Here is a 25,168-nt window from a genome sequence, read left to right on the forward strand (position 1 = left end):
CAAAAAAAAGTAACTACAAAAGAATGAAATCCTATAAAATAATCATAATTGTTTACATATTTTTAAATATGTGTACTAAATCTGTAAATATATTAAATACGACACTTGTATTTGTTCAGAAATGAGAAAATTATTTTTAAAAAATTCAAAATAGAAGTAATGACAATACTAAACATATTATTTTTGTTTATTTTGTTCATTGTTCACATTATTTGGAAAATATCTTCTTGACATCAGTGAGAGTAACAAGTTATTTATCACAAACATATGAGATATTTGTGTTAAGGTAGATCCACACATTCAGTATTTGCCAAAAGCTGGGCAAATATTTGGTCAGTATTAAGTAGTGTGGATGATTCACTCTCACTTCACTTGACAAATACATATTTGGTATTTGCCATTACCCACACCTTGTCAGTATATTGTGCCAAATCAAATGTGGAAAACATACTTAGTATTGGTCATCACAGGGTAGTTTCATACTGAATATGCAGAGCCACTTTTATTTATGTATCAGAATTATTCAATGTATGAGTTTGCAGATATGGCAAATTCCAAAAAGATCTTTCACATCAGATGCAAAATACGCATTACTTCCACTTTGACTTTTTATTTTATCATTGATACTGTTCTCCCTATTAATTTTTCCCTACCTATCCATAAAATCCTCTCATTTATGCTAATTATTATCTTATTTGTATAACTCATGTCTAAATGAATAACATAATTGAGATATGAATTATAATTATTATAATATATTTACAACTTTTTATTACTTTCAAATATCATAATTATCACAGTTTACAATATAATGTTGTGTATAATACAAAATGAATACTTTACCACATCTACTGTTAATAAAAGATCACAAAGTCCTCTCCATTTCAACTGAGAACTTGGATAAAATGCATGAAAACATCCTAGAAATGTTTGATGACATTCCTCAAGCACAGTGTGAACTAAGCTGATTAGAGAGGTTGTCGAGGAAATGTTATGTGTTGTATTGCAAGACTGAAGTGTATTTAATGGAATCTGATCGGAAAGAATATGCCGAAGTAACGCTCTTGCATCTGCAACACACTCGGCCAGCTTAAGTATTTCGACTGGAACTTTTCTTGACACAGCTAAAATTTTTAAAAATTGTTTAAGGTAAATTATTTGAAATGATGATTTATTTAAGATAAATAAAAATAACAACTTTTTACTTTTCTTATTTAATATTAAAGAATTACAATAATTATCATAACTATTCTTAGTAATTTTATTGTGAATATTTTATATATTATAAAAAATATATAGAACAAATTTTGATAAATTAACTATACTAAAAAATAAGCTCAACATAATATTTGGTTGGTATAAGATATATTCAAATTTAACTTTCAAACTTTTAATAAAGGAATTTCAAGAAAAAATTGGATAATAATCAAATGTAAATTTAGTACGAATTAAATGCATTAATAATGTATTTAAGATAATAAAAAATATAAAAAAACCTGAAATTTTCATTAAATAAAAATTTTTTAAGAGTGACAGAGTATCTAAAGTTAAGATAACTTAAAAATTGGAACATACATACATATATATATTTAAATGTATGGAGATTACATTATAAAGCATAAGACATGTAAAAGAAATTACAAAATGTATAGAACAAAAAAAATTTTTAAACTACAGTAGAGCATCGATTATCCGACTTAATTGGAAACTGGGGTTGATCGGATAACTGAAAAGTTGGAAAACCGAAAAGTATGAAAAAATACATTATTAGTATAGTGTATTAGGCCTGGTTTAAATACTAGCCTCCCTTCCATGGTCGAGCCAGTGCTGCCAGCTAAGACATGCAAAAATTTAACAAAAATAATATTAAAGTAGCCAAGACAACCAAATATTGTAGCACCACATCACTAGTGGACATTTGAATTTGTCGACTAGAATGCGGTCGGTTAACCGATAAGTCGCTTAATCGGGGGTCGGATAATCGATGCTCTACTGTATATTGAATTTTTGAATGGAACAGAGTTTCATCCTACATAGAATCTTGATTGAATCTTTGTAAAGTTCATTGTAAATTTACTAATTCAAAGATTAAAACTCATATTTGGTTAAAATATTCAAATATAGAAATGACTGAACTTGAATGACTTGGACTTCCGAACACCTCTGAAAATGATCATCAGTATTTTAATAAATTGTGCTAAGATTTAACATGTTGTTTATGCTGTTTCTAACCATATCCAATTGTATTTGAAAGAAAATTAAAAGTTGGAAATGTGCTAAATTTAAATTCAAAACACATGAAGAGAATGCATTTTAAATTCAAAATAATGTAATATTTACATGCTTCTATTCATCATATTACAATTTCAAAACAAGTTCAAAAACACAATCTCTTCAAAATTTTTTTTATAATATAGTTTATTTCTGTTAGTTTTATATTTTCCAATTTTTGTGAGAAAAGGTATTAAATTTCTACTAATCATATGGGAGAATTTCCTAATAATGAGAAATAAAATTTGAAACTAAAAAACTTCAGTGTTTTTATTTTAATAAGGAATTTCCTTTTTGCTGAATGAACTATTAATTGAATTTTTAATATTAAACATTTTGTATCTCTGTTTTTCTTAGAATTATTAAAAATAAATCAAATTAAATATAGAATATTTACTTACAAGAATTGGGATATATTTCATTTATATATATATGAAGGAGATGAAGACTTGCGCAACATATGTATACCAATCTTTCGAGATCAAGAACGACTGCAGTTGCAGGAACCGATGAACTTTCGGCAGCTTCGCATAAGCCTGCTTTAAATGATTGCCACGCCCAGCGTAATAATTTCAACAATGAATGAAAACAATCCTAGAAATACAAGTTTTTAAAATTAAAATATTCATTTCTGATTCAACAGAATAAAAATTCAAATGAAATGCCTAAATGAAAAAAGTATTTTTTACAGACAAGTATTCAAAAGTCTGAATAAAAGAAAATATTGTCAAATATTTTATAGCAAATGATCGGCGTTATTATTCAGCTACAATAATGTCATTATTATAGCAAAATAATAGTATTGATTCACAACTGGATTAGTGGATTTACTGTTTATTATATAGAAATTCAAACAGTTAGTGTATTTAAAGATAATTAACAATGTAAATAATACTAATAACATGTTCTTTAACTTTAATTACATCTAACTTACTGTCATCATAATTCTCTTGTATGATTTGTAACTATGTTTCTTTAAATTCTGCAATAAGTCCATTTTTCTTATTAAGAGCTTATTCCTCATACTCTTGCTTTATAACAGTTCATAAATTCTCTTTAGGTTTAATAGTATTGAATTTGCAGATAATACAAGAACATTTAGTCTTGGGATTATTACAAATTTCATAATATACCAAGCAATGTTACCTTGTTTTATAGCAAGATATCATGCTATTAAATAAACTCATCCTCATATAAATTTTCAGTAGATAATACAGAAGAATTGAAAATTTTTACTATTATTATTGCTGTATCTCTGGATACAGATCATGTCATATAAGTAAAAAAGCCAGAACTCATTCTATTTTGTGCATAGTAACTTTTATTATATCAATAAGTATCAAAATCATATGTATTTTTATTTAATTCTTTTATCTTAGAGATTCTGTGAAGTGTAAAACAACTGAAAAATGAACTATTGAATTTTTAGAACTAAACATAAGTAGGTCATATAATTTACATTTTAGAACCAATGTATCACAATTTATTATTATATATTTCAATTAATTTGAATTTAATTCAAATCATTTATTTGAAATAGTAAATTATTTTTGATAAATACAAAATTTGTCATTTTAATAACTTTATTATTTAAAATTAGTTATAACTTTATATCATCATTTTTTTTTAATTATTAATCTATATATTTAATATAACCTAAACAAATTTGTATAATTTAATAATTTTACTTATTAGTCCAGTGTAAATGATGTGAATCTTGTATTAAATAAATAATTATTAATCTAGTTATGCATCTGTATGAATTAATATATAAAATAAGTTTGTTTGTACAGGTATCTCTTGTTTAAGCAGGATTTGATTAACTTGAAAAATTAATTGTGGCAATCCCTTTATATACATGACAGAAGTTTTAATTGACATGACTTTATCAGATGTCTTTGCTTAATATAGATAACATATTTAATTAATGCAATTTTGATATACATGGTAGCATCGAGAGATTAATTAACTGCATTAATCAAGAGATACCTGTATAAGATAATGTAACATGTAGACAATCTACACAGGGGCGGGAATGTTTTCCAAGAGGACTTTATATGAAAAACTCCATGTGGCCAGTCCATTGATGAGGCACAAACCCATGACCAACTACCACTAGTTTTCAGTAGTGTTATCCACTTGGCTGTTGGTAAACATAAAATAGGTTTAAATTTAAAGACAGAGTATTGAGAGTTGTAGATCTGCATATTAGATTTAAATCTACAAATTACTTATTTCACTTATTATTTCACAGAGTTAAAATTTAATAAATAGGTTAAACAAAGTAAACACAAACTTACTGGTGTTACAGTGTGAGAGAAGTCTTTACTTAAAATGCAAACAGGTTCCAAAATATCCGTTGAATGAGATGATGACTGTATATCATGAGTTATAATTCTGTTTGAATAAAATGAATTAATTAAAGTTTTATCTTAATGTAATTATAAAAATTTAAATAGTAATTTTAACACTCGACAAAAATTGCTATCAGATAATACCAAATCGTTGGAACCGGAATCAAATCTTATCACCGAGTATATCGAACCTAGAAGAGCTGAATCATCATTACAAACAGGTGAGCTAATTAATTTAACCTCCTCACAAGAACAATTGCCTTTGGAACAAATAGACATTTCAACAGCACAATTATTGTCTAAGATAGCTGAACTGATAACTAATAGTAATGAAAAGCTGGTTAGTCAATTTACACTCATAAGACAAGAAATAAATATAATTCTGAATGAAATTAAAGAATTTAAAGATCAACTTCAACAATTAAATATGAGAAATGATAAAATTAAAACGGAATTTAATAAACTAAGACTAGAAAATGAATTAACTCAATATAAGATGGATACTGTGACTAACACTATGAATAATAATAAAATAATTATATTTGATTATACTAATCAGCTCAAAGATATTATGAAAAACGACTTAGCAAAATGTTTTTCCAATACTTTAAAAATACTATGTAATGAATCAGAAGACAATGAAAATATTTACTCGATACCCAATCCGAAAATTCATATAAAGTGCATAATACTAAAATCAAATCAATTAAGAAATAGAATCTTTGCAGCGTTTAATAAGTTGAAATATAACAAGACACTAGGTAACTGGCAAGAAATTAATATGTCACCTGATTTAACTAAAAATTCTCGCAAAAGAAGAAAAAAACTTTTACCATAATATTTGGACTTAAAGAAGCAAGAATTCCAAGTAAAACTCTGAGATAATTATTTGATAATAAATCGTCAAAAAATTACATACAGCTATATTCAGGATAAATTAGTACACGTTGATGATTTTTTGTTATATTCTCTTCAGAAAAACCCAATAACCTAATTATTCCAGAAATAGAATATGAAATCAATCTTAAATTAAATATCACAAATTGAAATTGCCAAGGATTAATCCACAAAATAAAAACCCAGGAGTTTTCTCAATTATTATTTAACTCTGATATTTTGGGCATAACCGAAACCTGGTTAGTTTCACCAGCCAATGAAACCTTCAATAATAAAATAGAATATACAATTATATCTGTAGAGGCACAGAAACCAGTAGGTCCTGGGAGACCATATGGAGGACTCTGTTTACTGATAAGAAAAAAAAATTGGTTCCATCAAATGTATACAAAAAGCAACTAATTATATTTTAACCTTATTACAAATCAATAATTCTGATATGCATTATTTATTCAAAAAGTTAATTATAGTAATGCTAGTTTATGTTCCACCAGATCAGTCAGACTTACTAAATGATATATTTAAAAATCTTGAAAAATGGAAAATTATTTCTCCATATATATTGCTGCTTGGTGATTTTAATTCTAGAATAGCACAAATGATAGATTCAGATTATAAAGGTCCAAATCAGCTAATTCACTCTAACCGAGAATCAAAAGATAAAAATTATAACAGATTGGGTATTCAACTAATAAAATATACTCAACAATCGCAACTAATAATTTTAACGGAAGAATAAAAAAATGACTATCCATCTGAAATTACTTGTGTTACTAATACTGGAAGCTCTGTAATAGATCTAACAATATGTTCCGAATTGCTATCTGATTTATGTGTAGAAATTTTAGTTTTAAATTGTGACTTATCTGATCATTTCCTGGTCAAGACCGTTTTTGAAGTGTCTAATATCCAAGTTAATAATAATAAATTTCAACCTTACCATAAAATAATTATGATTATTTAAATTTTCAACTGCTAATTGGAGAAAAAATTAAAAATTTGCCAAAAATCATATCGGGTAATGGAATAGATATATATTCTCAATTGGAAAATCAAATTAAAAAATTCATTAAGATAAAAAAATTTAATAATAAAAAAACTCAAGTTCAAGAAACCATGGTATGATTTTACATGTTATATCTCCAAGCTAAAGAAAAATAAAGCCTTAAAGCAGTTTAGGAACAAGTCAAATGAAGTAAATCTTATAAATTACAAGAAACATAAAACAATGCATCATAATCTGCTAAAATCCAAGAAAATAAAATATTTTAAAAATCTAGAACATCAACTAATGTTAAATAAAGATAATTCTCTGTTTTGGTCAACAGTTCAAAAATTACATAGACATCATTCCGAGAATCATTCGCAAATTGACTTTTTAACCTGGTCATCCTATTTTAAAAGAATAACTGCTATAACTAATTTAACTAATATAGAGCCGATGAATTCAGATAATGAAATTTTGACTTCGATAATTACCTATGACAAATTGGATGTACCAATTAATAAAATGAAAACAAAGTCCTCACCGGGAATCAACCTTATTACAGTGAAATTTTTAAAATTATTACCACCATCTGGAAAACATGTACTGCTTGAACTATTTAATTCTTTCTATAATTCAGCAAACTTTCCGGAAACTTGGAATACAGCAAAATTATTAATGATTTACAAAAAAGGAGACAGAAAAGACCCTGCAAATTATCGTCCAATAGCCTTATTGACAACACTACAAAAATGCTTTACTTCTATACTGGCTTTACGATTCCAACATTGGACAGAGGAACTTAATTTGAACTCGAGATTTCAATTCGCATTTAAAAAATCAAAAGGAATCGAAATGGCATTATTCTTCTTAATATCAATAATACAAATCTACTTAATAAAAAAACATAGAAAAATCTACTCAGCTTTCATCGATATATCCAAAGCTTTCAATTCAGTCAATGTTCCAACTCTGATAAATAAACTACAAATCTGTGGCTCTGGAAAAAATTCTCAAATACTATTGCAAAACTGTTTTCAATCTACAGAATTACTATTAGTCACGATAACCAAATATTTCCAGAACTAAACTTAAACCGTGGATTATTACAAGGAGAACCGCTATCGCCATACCTGTTTAATTTTTATTTATATGATATTGATAAATTACTTCTACATGATACTAAAGGAATTCAAATCTCCGGAAAATCCTATCACTATATATTATACACAGATGATCTTGTATTATTAGCACCAACTAAAATCGCTTTACAACGCAAGTTAAATATTATTAACAACTATCTGAATTCGCTGTTTTTAAAGATTAATATTTCTAAATCCAATGTTGTTATATTTAGAAACATTGTCAAACTTCCAAAGCAAGAAAAATCATTCTATTTAAACAACCAATCTCTCTCCTTAGTAAATGAAATAAAATATTTAGGAATATAATTTAATTGGAATTGTAATTTTCAACCACACTTGAAGAAATTATCCAAAAAATTCACTACTTAAATAGACAATGTTATAAATTTATGTGCAACTCTAAAAATACAAATATAAAACTACAGATGAAACTATTTAACCTGCTGATTATTCCTTCAATATACTATGCAAGCCCAATATGGGCTCTAGATTTATTACATGATTTAGGAAAATTCCATGTTATTTACTTAAGAAAACTATATAAAATAGAAAGATCTGTTTCCTGGATATGCAATTCGAGCCGAAACAAATAGATTTCAACTGTTTCCGTTTTATTTAAAGAGACTGATTAAATTTTATTATAGGTTAAAAAATACTAATGAAGATAATATATGATTCTTACATCAAATAATGCTAAATCAAACCACTAACTCTGACAACAATAAAAATTTATGGCAATATAAATTTAATAAATTACTACAATTCTATAATGTATCCAATAGTTTATTTTATAATTCTGAACTGGATTGGCAATACGGCTACTCACTAATGATCGAATCAGCATTTTCCCAATCAATTATAATGGACCAAAACTCACTATATCATTCAGCATATCATCCATGTTATATCAAAGTTTTAAAAATCCTGTCTTATTCGAATATCACAACTGCTAATATCAATATGAATATAAAACGATTACTAATCCAATTAAAACTCAATAAATATTCACTTTATATTAATAATACTTATTTTGATTTTACAAAAAAACAGATGCCATTGGTGGAACTCAATTAAATATTCTTTGAATCATTTACTAAGAGACTGTGAAGGACTAAATACATACTATCGAAAATATGAAATTAAAAAAATATTATATACAAGAAAAAAATCAAGACTTTAGAACTAACTTAAACAACCTTACATTAAGTCAAATGTTTAAAATTAACAGATTTTTTTATTCAAATTGCAAAAGAACTAAAAAATATATGTTAAATTATTAGAATTAAAATTATTGATTACCAATTACATTACTCAAACTAAAACAGTTTAAAAGAAACTAATGTTCTTCTAAATTTATTAATGTAACGTTATGGATGACTATAACGAATATGCATATTGTTTGTTTGTCGGATATAAAATGTACACTAATAAATATTGTAATCATTAAACCCCCCGTGACAAGGTTTAGCCTTAATGCAAATAAAATTATTATTATTATAATTTTAACATTTTTGATTATATTTTATAAAACAATCAGAAATCATATTTTTCTTTTACTAGTTATAAAATTCTTAATATCTCCTTAGGAAATTAACATGTCCCATCTGATTGATTTTAATTCTCAATAAAACAAATTATACTAATTATCCTAATTGCCCATCTGGTCAATGACTGCATCTTTCCTTTCCTTACACAGGATTACTTCTGCTATTAATAAGATATACCTTACATTTATACAAAGTGTGCCTTTCACTCGTGACTCCAATATCACTAGAGTTTTCCTGGACTTCCCATCTTTCTTTGAGAGAATTAAATATTTTGACTGGCTAATATATTATAAATATTTTAATGGTCTCGTTTATCAAGACTGGCTTTCACTCCATATTCCAGCAAGAAAACTTGACTCATTTACTTTCGTTTTTACTCCTTTTTTTTTTGTCTAAATATATCCCAATGTTCTTTCTTTTACTGTATTTTGAAAAAAACCTTAATTATTTTGATGAATTTTTATAACTTAAACTTCCTGTTTTTAAAATAAAATGTAAAAAAGCACTATCATTTTTAAGATTTGTTATCTGTTTGTATTTTTTTATTTTTTGAGTTTGTTGTTTGCTTTTTTGATATATGTTTCTGTAGGGAGGTGGAAATCAAATATTTAATCAGATTTTTCCTGTAAATTTAACAAATAAAATAAATTGTTGATATTCTTAGTTATTTACATACAATATAATTATACAAACTCTTTACAATACATATTTTTTCATTTTCAATAATAAAGAAACATCAAGACACAAAACTGTATATAAAATATGAGATTAAGTCACAGATTTTAGTAATTAGTCATTAGTAATATTTATTGTATTGTTCTCTGCCAAACTATAGTTAAATAATCAGTGCAATTTCAAATTTAAAAAAAAAATCTTGTAATAAGTACAAGAAATCCAGCTAAATACAGAGTCTTCTAAAATTATTAATGCTACCATTTTAAATTACTGTAATTATGTTAATTATCATCTGAGAGGTATGCAAAATACACCAATCAACAGAGTAACTATCAAAGTTTCATTTCCCATCTGCATTCAAACATCTTGTCATCTACTATGTCTTGGAAGTGCAGTAAACAAAAATGGTGGCTCTACAACAGAAAAGATGCTTTTGTGTTCTAGTTTGCAAAGTGGAATCACTTGTTATCATACAATGTGAGTAACCTGCAGGAGCTATAGAACTGTGGCTGCTGTAGGAGAAATAATAATGGATATGCTGTAGTGAATGTGAGAAGAATTTGAGTATTGGTTAAATGTGTGCCATGTGACACAAGGTGTACACAATGAGGAACAGTAATGGACAAATATAAAAGACAGTTTTTTAATGTTTTGATGTATATTACAATGTCCTCAAACAATAATTAACATAATTATGATAATTTAAAATGGTAGCATTCTTTTTGGAAGACCCTGTATTTATAAATATTATGGTTCAAAACAAAAATTATAAATTATTTTAAACGTTAAAAAGAAGTTTAAATTCACCACTCATTGTCAATAAAGTGTATTTGAACTAATGCAGCAGTCATGCTGCCTGTCACAAAATTTGCAGTTTGTGAAAATTATATTCATCTGGTGATTGCTTTTATCATCTGGCAACTGGTGTGGTGAATAGTCAAAGCAGTCCAGAAAAAAAAAGTCACTCGATGAAAGAGTATTGCAGAACATGAATCTGTCTTGGTCTGATATAACTTTACTGTTAATAAACAAAACTAAAGTTGTCTGAGAAACTCAGTCACAGAAAAACTGTATTTTTTGTATTGTTTGTCAGCCTTTCATTCCAAGTTGGTACAAAAAGCCAAATTAATCAAAAAAATAACATGGTAAATAAAAAATGTGTTTGGAGAATAGGTTGGCGATTGCTATATGCATTGCAGTCTGATTGTAATGTAACCATTGCATATAGGCAAAAATATCTATTATTGATACAATTACACATCACATGGTTTATTCATTATGCTTTCTGACTGTTTTCAGCTTGCTAATGTAAGATGCCATTGAATTCTAAGATGCATCTCTATTTCAGACAAGTAAAAATGAGGGAAAAAAGTAACTCTTAGAATCAAGAAATGTGGTGTGTAGAAAGACAAACTAACCAAATTTACATGTTAAAACTAATAAATTGAGCTAAAATTTTACATGTGATAATGGTTTATTAAAGAATAATTTTAATAAAATATCCATAATCAAAAACTAAAATTCTGCCTTTAATTTATTGGTTTTAACTACTTAAGATAAATCAATAATTTTTTTATAGGGCTCATTATAACAGAACAGCAAAATAAACTTTTAATAACATCAAATTTTTAGCATGAAAACAATTAATATTTCACATCAAATATTTATTCTATGATAAATTAAAAAATCAGACTATCAATATATAAAATAGACCTAAAATTATATACTATAATTAATAATTTAATAATAAAATAAACTAACCTGTACAATAATTGAGGAATTTGACCAGCGTTAACATCAGTACCATTATTTGATCTCTTTGAACTTTTAAAATAAAAAACAACTCTACAAAAAAAATAAATATTGAATTATTTCAATGTTTTAAAGTAAATTTTTTAATATAAATAATTATATTAATTTAAATTTATACATTATATTTTCTTCATACATATTTTTTAATTAAAAAATGATGATGTTATATAGTGATATCAACTCCAAGATTATAGAAGACCATTTGTATATAATTATATAAAAAGTTTCATTAAAATATAATTTTTACAATTAATTAATTCTGATTAGCTAAAAATTGCATTTGATTAATAAATACAAAATATCAGTACATTACATCTATATATGGCCAACTGTAACGCTATCTGTTAAGGTCAGCTGTATAACTTTAATGCCCTAGTTTACAAAGCACAATCTGTAATAGAATAAGATAGCACCAGCGATTGGTGCTACCTGATCCTATTACAGATTGAACTCATCCAGAATCAACATTGCCTCTGAATGAAATTCAAAATCAAATCCCTCAAGTAGTAGGTACTATGAAACCATTTGATTGACTTTAATCAATTCTAAATTTGGTTAAATAGATGGAAACAATTTATAAAGGATGGATTAATAAGTAACCAGCCAAAAGCAATACCACTGCTGGTTGTCCCAGCTGGTTATTTATTGATCCATCCTTACATATCCTATCATATCTGTATCACATGATGTAAACAAATTAATTAAAAAACAGAATTTTTCGGCTTTTTCATGTTTGTGTGGAAAATATCTTGGACGAAATGTATAAAAAGCACTTATCAGCTGACAGAAAAATGTTAACTGTGTTTTGTAAAAAGTGGATTTTAAATTGTTTCGGATCAGTGTTTTATATCTTAACCCTTAGCCTGCCGTTTGCCACGCCCCCTTATTTTGTAAAATGGCCAAGGGCAAAATAGGTGAATCAGGCAATATTATTTTAAAAATTCACCAAAAATTAAATTATTATTTTATTCATATGAAAAAAATCACATATATTTATCAATATAGTTAGTTTTAAATACGACATTTTTCAATAAAGTTTGTTTGAAAAATTTATCAGAAAAAAAAAATATCATATGATAACTGACATTCAAACTCGAAAATTTGTTACTTTTGAAGTAACAAATTTTCAAGTGACAATAAGAATGAAGTAGCCAGACAATTAACATTGTCTGGCTACTTCATTCTTATTGTCACTGAGCCAGAACGAGGTAGAATATTGTTCTGTACAATTTGATATAACATTTATACATGTACGTGTATTCGTTGTGAAATTATCGCAAATTATATCAAACATTTGTTCGAAATCTGAACTTTATTCTGCTTTCAAATAATATAATGAACTAATATACTTTATTCATTTCATATCAAACAAGATTATATATTTTTGTAATAAACATATGATTACCAGTAGCAATAGATGTAACATTTGCTGATATTTTAGATTTAAAAAATAAATTAAAAAAATATATAAAATATCAGAACTGAAGGTCATAACTTGAATATTTATAATGCATTAACATATTATAGCTGAATAAACTTATTATAGCATTAATGAACTTATTATAGTAATATTATTGCATGAATATGCTAAAAATGAAATAAAAAATTATCAGAAAATGAAAAATTAAGAAAAAAGACCAATAATTAAAATTTTTTAAGTCAACAAAACACCACCTGGACAAAAATATGTGAAACAGACGATAAACAAGACGATGCTGACATCTGTTGTCAATAAATTTTATAAAAATCGATTGTTAATAGGGTAACGATCATTCAGTACCCTGGCTGGGTAAGGGTTAATGTAGTATTGCTCGATTAATTCAGATAATAATTTTTTAAATAATAATAATTCCATTAAATATATAATTATAATATATCAACACAAACAAGTAAGAAAGATTACCAATGTAATGCAAACTGATAATGGTAACCCTACTGTGCACCCGCAATCCACTTTTCTTGAGTTTCCTGATAAATTTACCCCCTAAAAAATCTTTAAAAAGTATATAAAAAATCACCAAGTACATACAGAATTCACATTCACAGGAAGTAGCATCATATATCCTGAAACATCTAAAAGATCTTGGGAATGAAAAGCACACTATAGCTTACAGCAACATGTTCAGGACAAAACAGAAATATAAAAGTAGCTTTGACATGGTTAAAAATTATCCAATTTGCCAAACATAATGTAGATGTCATTGACCACGAGTTCCTATTATCAGGGCATTCATTTCTACCTAATGATAGAGACTTTGAAGTTGTAGAAATGGCATTAAAAAAAAAAAAAACAATTTGTTTGTTTGTCCCTAAGGAATATTATGAAGTCATAAAAAAAAGTTCATTCTAAACAAAATGAAACAAGAGGGTTTCTTTTCAACTAAGCCTCTAAAGAATGCAATTTTTAGAAAGTTAAAAAATACTAATGGAGAAAGAGTAAATTGGTTGAAAATATGTTGGATGCAATTTTTGAGAACTGAACCATATAAAATGTTCTATAAGACATCAATGAATGAAGATGCACTATTCAAAATGGTGGATTTACTATCTTGTGGGGAACCAAGAAACTTTAATAATATTGAGTTGACACCAATGTACGAAAAAACAAGGTCAATCGCAAAGCTAAAATACAATGATTTAATGGATCTATTACACTATATACCACTTGCACACCATAATTATTTTAAATCACTCCTGCATACGAAAATTTGAAAATAATAATTAATTAGTTGCATAATATTATTCATTTTAATGTAACATTTTTTTAATAGTGAATAAAAGTTGAATATTTTTTAATTTTATGACATAAAATAATATTATTTCTTTTTATTTCAAGGAAAATTTATTTTTTCCAGACTTATGCCTTTTTAAGAATTAGAAAAGTTATTTCATTAATTTTGAAAGAGTCTTAAGTCCATTTATATCCATCAAAAACATAATATTTTTTAAACAATGTTAATAATGCTAATTGGGTTGATAAATTATACACCCTTAGAAACACAAAAACAATATACTACCATTTTATTAGTTACCAATATTTTTAAATTTATTAAAATGCAAAACCCTTAAATATCTCAATTTTAACATAAATGGACTTAGGCCCACTTTCAAAATAAATAGTTCATACATTTATAAAAAAAAAAGTTTTTATAAATGAAACTGATACTAACTGATCTTCAGTTGTTACAACAGATTGACCACTCGATCCACAATCACTGCTCGGACCAGATATCCTAGACCAAGCCACATACCATCGGTTTGCTTGAATAGATACTGGCTCATCAAACAACATTGGAAACTTTTGTCTGAAATATTAATTATCATATATATTATATACATACATAAAATTATATGTTAATTCAAGTCTTCTTGCCCAAATTAAGTATATTTATGGTATATAAAAACAAATAAGAACACTTGAAATTGTCATTTTACTTAGATAAACATCAAAATAGTTTTTTCTGGAACTGTTCTTGTACTCTTGCATACAATGATAACGGAAAATAAAGTTCAATAATGTAAATAAGCTAAAAGGAAAAACATCCAACAGGACAATAAAATCAAAAAGAGCCAAAAACCTTTCCAATTTACGACAGGATGTCCAAAAAGTCACTGTACAGTAAGAAATTTGTGACGACATTGAAGTTATATGTAAAATATTAGACCCATACAAGACCTGTAAGTTGGCCTATTAGATGTATAAGTCTCACATGCAATGCCATATATATAAATATATTTAATGTCATTACAAATTTCCCACTGTACAGTAACTTTTCGCACATCCTGTAGGTATATGGTGTGTTTAAATTTTGAATAATGTGACTTTTGAAGCAGGCTGTACAACATTAATGAAAGGCTGCTTAAATAAAAACCCATTGAAGAAAACTAACAGAATTATTAAATAAATAATTCATATCATAGTAATATTTTAATAAATTACATTAAGAAATTCTTTTGTTTAGAAAAATTTTTTAACATTTTAATTTCATGCAGAATTAAAGCAATTTATAACAGCAGTCATTTAATAATTCATAATAATTATGTGTATCATTACTCTTTCTGCCTTGTGGACACTAATAATATCCATTGTAAGTACAGCCAAACCCATACTGAGAAAAACTGGATGGAAAGAGATGGTACCCAACATATTTGGAATGGACTATACATAAAAAATTCTGGAGTTTTTATTCCAGGAATTTATGCTGCTTGAAATTTATGCCAAGACTCCCAGTGGTAGGCGACACCACAGACATCTCAGGCATCCAGCTGTCTAACATATACAGTGGCCATAATTAAAGTTTCCCTATTCAGAGCACTCTGTAGCTGTAACCAATAATCAGACTGACACTAAAATTTGTACACAGACTGTGAAAAGAATACAGAAAAAGATTCTGCAAAACAAAATTTAGTTCAACAACTTCCACTAGAGAGCAATTTACAGGAAAATAAACAAAACAATAAAAACACAATGAAAATGTATTTATTCATTCTACAAGGAACATGCCTTCTTTAGAGGCTATTTAATGATATAACAAATGTTTCTGTGTGTGCCATTATTCATGTGTAAAATTTGAAGGTGATGAACAGTATGTTCTACACATTCTACACCTGGATAGTAGTTGCATTCACCTACAGCTGACTGCAACTACTATCCAGTGATGTGTTGCACTTGAGGTGTAATATAATCCTTTATGCCAAAGTTGCAAAATTTCCACGATAAACAATATATGCCAAAACACTTCCTAGCAGATGTTTTTGAACTAAATGTTTTATGCAAAATCTTTTTCTGCACCTGTGCATAGTCTGTATAGAAATTTTGGTCTCAATCCTCCTATTAATTACAGCTACAGAGTGCCCTGAATAAAGAAATGTTAATTACAACCACACATTAATAACAAATTATTTTTGCCATAAATGTATTAAATAGTAAAATAATGTAGGAAATCTAAAATAGTAAAACAATTAATATTCTATTTAAAAAATGAATAAACTAAAAATATTAGTAAGATTCTGTTAAATTTTGATCATGGATCAAAAAGATTTAAATAAACTTTAACAGTAGGTAGCATTCAATAAAAAACAATATTTAATAACTATACCTTGCTCCGCATTCATAAGGAATTTCTTCTGTTTCTGCTAATAATTCACCATCAGTTTCTTGATCACCTCCTTCAATTCCAATGTCAAATAACTTATTTTTTAAAAAAAACAATAAATACCATTAATAAAATTAAAGCATCAACCTGATATTTTCATATTATAAATAGTTCAGTTGCTCCATTAAAAAATTTATCTATTAAAACAACAATGGTTTTATTTATTTTAATATATATTCTAAATTATCTTTGGTCTATGTTTAAAATATTAAAGAAATTAATGTTAAGTAAGAACTTACTAAAGATATTAATAAGAGAAGTATGTAGAAACAAATTTGACTATTTGAATCAAATTCTTGAGATTAAAAATGTTTGATAATAAATAATTTTGGTTTCCAGACACACACAATTCTGGAATTTGTGAACAACTTACATTACTGTATATTTTTATTTAAATAATAATGATTTTGGTTATTCAAAAACTTTTATCATATGAAAAAATATTTACAATATCCGTAAGATATTATTAAAAAATTAATCTTAATGTTAATAAAATGGTTTATTATTCAATAATTGAATTATAATTGAATCCCAATTGATTTTACAAATAGTAGTATTGTAAGATTGACAAGAAAAAGCAATGCAACATACAAGCAATTTGCCAAGGGGGAATATTTTTGAGAGGTCTTTTTATGGGAAACTGGCTATTTAGGTTTTAAAACATGAAGAAAACCCAGTAAAATCCATTTGGCTAGCCCATTATACCAGTGTTCAGTGTTTTTAATTTTGTTTGATGGGATGTGGCAATGCAACACACAGGCAATCTGCCAAGGGGATACTTCCAAGAGGACTTTCTATAGGAAACCGGCCCCTATTTAGTTGTTAGATATGTTAATTAATATACACCAGAAAATTCCACATGGCCAGCCCATAAATCAGATGCAAACCCACAATCAATTATCAGTGTTTGGTGGTTTTGTACATTCATCCACTGCACAGTGGAGCCAAATCCCAAAAAGCTGGCCAAAAGTCAAAAAATAGAGTTTAAGTTCTGGTAATTTCTAGTTGTGGGTTAGGTTGGGTAAGAGTCCGAAGGTTGAATTCTAGATTTTAGCTCCCCCTATTCCTTGTACCTGCTATTGTAGTTTAGTTGAAAGTGGACCTTCAATCGAGCTAGATGCGTCGTACAGTAAGCAAAGATTTCTACACTATATTCAAGATGGTGCTAAATCTCTAAAAAGCAATCAATTTTAAATTTAAAAAATGGAATCAGCAACTGCAAGTAAGTAGAATATCATTATGTAACACAAAATTAATAATAATAGTTTATGTGATCACAGTAAACGAATAATTTATACGAAAATGAACGGAAGATTACAACGGAAAATTTTAAACACAGAGATAAGTTCATAAATTCTGTAGAGTTCTGCCACTGAACCGATCGCATGTTGTAGATGGAACTATTATTGAATGAAAAAAATTAAAACTAGCTGCAACTAGCTGCTATTGTGTCATTGGTGCAAGTTCTTGCAATGTAAAACATAGTTTTCTGAATTTTGTACATTAACGACGCGGAATGTTTTGCTCTTTTCCTTGAATTTGTCTGTGGTCTTTATTGTATTGAGTTCTATGATACATAATTCACCTTTATGAATAATTTCTTTTTCTTTACAAATAATATTTTGGAATAAATAATAGTAATGAGGTTGAATACGGAATTATCCATCTATATAGATATTTTATTTTCCAATTTCAGAATCTGTTGCTGATGAATGTGAAGCATGTGGCCTAACAAGAGAGGAAATTTTTTCGATATTGAAAGGTCATTTGAATGACAATGCGACTGAAATGTATGTAGAGATCAAAAAGTTCATGTCTGTTAAATTGCAATGCCCTTTTGTTCTATCAGACAATGTAAAACCTGTCCTCTGCATGACTTGCATAAAAAGTGGCAGCAAGTAACAAGAAATGAAGGCAAATTTCTGCAAAAATTTTCTGAATGGTTGAGCGTGTTTGTTTCTTTCAAAGAAACTAAACAATCTTCAGAAAAATCCCATAATTTGGGTCGGCCTTCTTCAGAATTTGCAGAGTCTAGTGACCGGACAAAACAAAGGAGGACTGAAGAATTACGTGCAAGAAATAGTATGGAAGAATTGATGTATGCAACTCAAATGAGCCTTCAATCATCTGGGAAATTAGATGCTGCAAAAATTGTCCATGAGGTGGGATTGGGAAGCCCATCTAAAGCAAGAAGTATGAGGAGTCCATAGATACGATTCAAGAAACAACTTTATCTGCCAATGCTGCTCTGTCACTCATAGTGGAACTAAAATTATCAAAATCACAATATCAGGGGCTTCATAATAGAAGCAAAGAGAACAGCTGTAATTTATTTCCACTGTATAAATTTACCATATGAAGCAAAGCTCAAATGTTATCCGCCTAAGTCAGATATCTCTGTCAATGAATGTAGTGCTGAGGTAAGATTGCAAACTTTGCTGAATCACACAGCTGATATTATTATTAACACAGTCAGTCAGTCAATATCATTTATTATGTACAAAATCTATTATTAACACAAATGGATGTTGTCAAAAGTTTGTCTCCTGAAAATGTTTGCAACTTTAATTTAATTTGTAAGTGGGGCTGCAATGGCACTTCTGGCCAAAGTATGTACAAGCAAAAGTTTACCAATGATGATGGAAGCAAGTCCAATGCTAATATTTTTTTTACCTCAATCATTCCACTGTAGCTTGTATCAGATGACCAAGAAACAAACACTAGACTTGTTGTATGGAAAAATCCGAGGCCATCATCTCCTCGTTTTTGTAGACCAATTAGGATCCAATTTTTTCATCAGAGTCCTGAAGCCACTCGTGACAAAATGGAGTATATTAAACAGCAAGAGAACAATCTTGTCCCTTTCGAAAAGGTCATAGACAGAAAAGAAATAAGAGTTTCTTTCCGACTTGCTTTCACCATGATAGATGGTAAAGTTTGTAATGCTATCCCGCATAATATGTCTACTCAACGATGCTATTTATACAAAGCAAGCAACTTCAAAAGACTTTAACAATATCGATGCAATTCTAGAAAAGGAAGTCTCTGAAGATCAATTACAGTTTGGATTATCAACTTTGCATGCATGGATACGGTTTTTTGAATGTTGTTTGCATGTAGCATATAAGCTTGAAATCAAAAAGTGGCAAGAGCGTAGTGATAAAGAAAAGGAACAAATAAAAATCCGAAAAACGAATATACAGAAGGGTTTCTGTATAGAATTGGGTCTAATAGTCGATCAACCACAGCCTGGTTTTGGTAGCTCGAATGACAGGAATACTGCTCGACGATTTTTTGAAAACTCAAGCATTTCTGCTGCTATTACAGGGGTTGATGAGGACTTGATTAAGTGTTTCCATGTCATATTGTAGACAATTTCGTGTGGCCATGAAATCAATTTCATAAAATTTCAAGATTATGCCTTACAGACAGCTTGCTACTTTGTGCAGTTATATCCATGGTTCTACATGCCAACTTCGGTACATAAGATATTGATTCATGGCGCAGAAGTGATAAATTCATCGGTATTACCAATAGGGCAGATGTCTGAAGATGCTCAAGAGTCTACTAATAAATACATTAAAAAGTTTCGAGAAGATTTTGCAAGAAAATATTAACGAGCCAAAACAACGGAAGACATTATTTTATGCTTACTATTAACATCTGATCCATTTATTTCGAGTTTGCGCGAATTACCTCGAAAAAACTCAAAGTCGTTGCTCCCAGAAGCAGTTTTATTGTTAGTTGCACCACATATACCAGGGGTGGCCAACAAGTCGATCGCGATCGACCGGTCGATCGCGAAGCCAATTTTGGTCGACCGCTCGCGATGTCTTTACTTTATGTGTTACACTTGTAACTGAATGCAACGCCTGAACGTAACAAGCAAACGCAGCAGTATGCATGCAGTTGACGGCCGGATGGCCGAGCGGTCAAGATGGCAGCCTACCGCTCTGGGGGACCCGGGATCAAATCCGAACAGGTCGAATAATCCCCAGAAATTTTTCGGGGGATGGTCTGTTCGGATATGTCGGGCCCCGTCCCTCACCACCCGGTCGCCCCATTGTGGGCCTGGCCGAACCCATAATGGTCCTAAAAGAGGCCCTCTTAGTGCCCACAGGGTGGAAAGAGTTAAAAAAAAAAAAAAAATGCATGCAGTTATGACTCGACTCATAGAAAAACACAGCCATTTAGCTTGAATATTTGGTACTGTCATACGGTAGCTTCTTTTCTTTAGATCATGTATTAACAATATTATTACTATTTCTCCCATTATTATTAAGGTAATAAAATAGATTCCAAATCTGTCTTTATCTCTAGCTAATTCGAATTAACAAATATTGTTAATAATTATTCATGTTGATTTATTTCCCCTGAATGTGAGTCTTTTGGCCCGTTAAATAATTATGTTGTTTTTTACGTAGGTAGATATACAGAGTGTTTCAGTACGATGTGCACTCCGCGATCGACAGATTAACAAAGAATAAATCTAAAAGTCTTATATCATTTTTCCATGATAATCTTCAATCAAATTATCAGCCATACTGTACTTTTTCATATTTACGAACAAATAGTACCATAACTTATACATTGCAATTGATAAAAAAAATTAAATTATATTGTAAGTTACTAAAAATCTATCTTGAAAGATTTTTTTAGGTACCGCCTGTACGAAATGAACTGGTAGCTGCAAATATCAAAAGTTGGATCTGGAAATTTATTTTTTTATGAGCCTTATATCTCGAGAACTTAATAAGTGGTTTAAAAAATAGAAAAATAGTTTTGAATATATTTTGCTTATCTACCCATAGCTCGCAGGAGTGCACCTCGTACTGAAAAACAGTGTATAAACATAGTATGTATTACACACCTCCCCTCTCCACTTAGACTATGCCTATGACAACAAGTCGATCGCGACACATTTTTAAGATAAAAAGTAGATCTTATGTACACAAAAGTTGGCCACCCCTGACATATACTAGCAAGTACAGGAAGCTCCAGCAATTTCAAAGTTGAATCACCTGATAGCAAATCAAATTATTCTTTGGATGACAATGCATGAACTTTTAATCAACCAATTTTATGTTTTATCATATTATATAATGTATGGATTTATTTTGTATTTTTCTATAAAAGTGGTTCGTGTTAAATCCGCCATTTTGTTTTTATTTCAAATTTTGACTTCGGATTCGTAATCAGCAACCCTGAAAACCCGAGTACTGACTTTCAGCCAAATTTATAATGCTTTTGACTTTTGGCCAGCTTTTTGGGATTTGGCCCCACTGTGCACTGGTGGGAAAGTTTGTAAACAGTTTTTAAGGTATATCACTAAACAAATTCCTATGTTGTTAACAGATCTACAATGAAAATTTTTGAAGTAACAAACTTCTTTTTATTAATTTTGATTTCTGAATCTCTTCTCTATCATAAAATAAATCAATTTACTGTATTTGCTATCAGAATATGTTTTGGAATATTTTTATATACAGAAATTCTTAAAAACAGAATTTAAAAAATCTTTAATTAAACAAAAGCAGTTTAATCTAACTTTATTTAAAGATATTCCTATTTGTTTTTGAAAACTTTGATATCATAAAAATAATAAAATATTGCTATTATTTTAAAACAATTATGAACTTGAATTATATACACATCCTAAACTATAATTACCTTTAATTTTGCAGTATATTCACCTCTTCCTCCAAATAATCCAAATCCTCCCAACAGAATATCGGTATCGGCCATAAAACGAATTGCTTCGATTGAATGACCAGAATATCCCCATCCTCCACCGTGACCTGAATAATAATCATTTTCACTATTGTTATTATTATTATTTATATAATTGTCTTATATTATTTTAATAAAAATATAAATTTCAAGTTAAAAACTTAATGAAATATGAATGAATATACAAACTTGTATTTGAATTGTGATATCATTTTTATATTCAAAATATTTTATTTTTATAATGCAATACAAATAAATAATTTGATAATTAAGAACTAATAATTAGACTTTCTCAATTAATTTATGATCAGATTAAACTAAAATTAACTTAATTTAATAAATAAATTGTAAAAATAAGTAGCAATGTAACCCTTTTGAACTGTACTAAAACTTATTAATAATAAATAATTTTTTGACAGTAACCTCTTTCTCTACTAAATACACTGTAAAAAACCCTGTGGGATTGAATAGTAGTACTTCTTGTTTACCTGTCTCCAATTTTAATCTTAATATTTCAAGAACGACCTTCCTTTACAGAGGAATTTAAAATTTTCACCCTGTAGAAAGCAATTTATTTTGAGATTTTAAATGTTTTAAATACAAATGCAGATGTCTATCTTACTGTTTTTAATCTAACTCTTTCTTAAATTTTAATTTAATTTTTATGTTCTACATATTTTACACATTGTATATTTTGTTTTTTGAGTTTTATACATTATAATTTTTATATAGTTTTCATATTTTATGCTTTGTATTTTTTATAATTTTTATTTTTTATTTTTTTTTGATTTTAATGTTTGTTTGTATTTTAACTAGGAATTAAGTTTAGTTGGACGGCAGTAATCTTCAGTCAGAATATACTTTATTCTAATAAAGAATATAGAAGATAACATAATAATTACTCTTAAATGTTTAATGAAATTTTATATTTAACTTCTAGCAGTAAATTTTGCAATTATTTACTTTAAAGATTAAGTCACAATATTTAATTTAATTATATTTAAAAATAATAATTTACAAGCATTATTAATACGTATTTTTATAATTGTATGTATTATATAATAGCTTTCTATTAATACATTATTAAAAATTTATGAAATAATATTAATATTTAATAAACCTTAATATTTATTGAACCTCTATCATTATTGCATTTCATTTCTTTAATTTTATACTTTAATAATCTTTGAATTATTTTCTTTAATATATAACTGTTAATATTTATTTGGAAAATGCTAGTTTATTCATTGAAAATACCTCAAAACTTATTAAAATACTTTAATAAAAATGTAAATAAAATGAAAAAATATTTGTCCTGTCTAAAACTTAACACACACTGTAAACAAATCCAAATGAACTCAAAATTTAAAATATCTGAATTATTATTGAGAACATTTTATTAACACGTAATTAATAATTGTAGGTTGAAAAACCATTTTTGCCATCATAAATGTTTTTAAAAACATCGTTTTGAAGCTCAAACAAATAAATTTTAATTATTTTTGTGACAATAGATATAGCTTAAGCTCTTTAAACCTCCTTAGATCTGCCCCTGAAAACATATTAACGTTCGTCTATGATGTCCACATCTTTCTCTGCCTATTTAGTCTAGACACAAACAACATTTAAAAAGAAGCTTCCTATTTCGTTTTTTGATATTCATTATTGCTTCATTCAAAATGTTTTATACAGTGCAAGCTCTTAAATTACAGAAAATTTGATGCCAACTACACCCTTATTGTAAAATTCTTCCAACAGTTCACTGTAGAATTGAACATTTTATTGTGTGTTTCTAAATAACTTAGTTATACTTTTCCATCTTTATTTAAAAGAATATTTTTGTATTATAACTTTATAGAAAGTAAAAAATTATTTAATAATAATTGTCATTTGACTTCTATAAACTAGTATAACAGAATGTTCAGTTTTAATCTTAGCAAGCTTAATTAAAGAAAGTCTTTAATCATTGATTATATCTAAAGTAATTCATAGATTCAGACTTTATACTAAAACAATTTGACTTTTCAACTTACTTTCAAATCTATTTACAACTGAAAAATCATCTTTACTGTATACTTTATTTGTACTTTGTTTTCCTTTCTCATCGCTATGAACAATCCAGTTTTGTTCCTGAGCGGCAGTAAGAGTGTCCAAGCAACATAATAAATGTAAAGCTGCATGAGATCTACTAACAGGACAACCCGCTTGTGAAGGTAAAGATAACTCTGAACTGAGAATATTTGGAAGAGGATGTATATTTTTCTTGACATTAGAAGTGGATATATTTGAATTTGCTAAATTTGATGAAAAAGAACTTGGCAAGACACAAGCTTCCGTTGCAATGATGTTATATTGACATATTCTTTGAGTGAGAGGATTAAAGCTGTGAAAAATTATAATAATAATAATATTAGAACAGTATCCATATTTTAAAAATTTTAATGAATATAAAAGTAAAATTTTATTTAATTAATAGCTAAAATTACAAAGATCATACCTACAAAATTTAGAAAATAAACTATTAAAACTTACTAATATTCAATTCTAACTGCTTTGCTCTGAGAAAATCAACTTGAATTTAAATTTGAAAAGCTTC

General features: G+C 27.7%; 1 protein-coding gene across 1 annotated transcript in view; it reads right to left on the reverse strand.

Annotated features, from left to right (window-relative positions):
- The window catches only part of LOC136986983 (E3 ubiquitin-protein ligase MYCBP2-like), a gene marked incomplete at its 3' end in the record, with an annotated part of 256,645 nt that overhangs the window by 140,515 nt on the left and 90,962 nt on the right, over positions 1-25,168 (reverse strand). The window contains 8 exon segments of the mRNA XM_067284616.1: positions 844-1,124; positions 2,673-2,865; positions 4,572-4,668; positions 11,636-11,719; positions 14,857-14,991; positions 16,786-16,877; positions 22,513-22,640; positions 24,606-24,955. Coding sequence (XP_067140717.1) covers positions 844-1,124; positions 2,673-2,865; positions 4,572-4,668; positions 11,636-11,719; positions 14,857-14,991; positions 16,786-16,877; positions 22,513-22,640; positions 24,606-24,955 — 1,360 coding nt within the window.

This window comes from Centruroides vittatus, unplaced genomic scaffold (assembly GCF_030686945.1).
Source record: "Centruroides vittatus isolate TY-2023 unplaced genomic scaffold, ASM3068694v2 scaffold_1431, whole genome shotgun sequence".
Classification (NCBI taxonomy): domain Eukaryota; kingdom Metazoa; phylum Arthropoda; class Arachnida; order Scorpiones; family Buthidae; genus Centruroides; species Centruroides vittatus.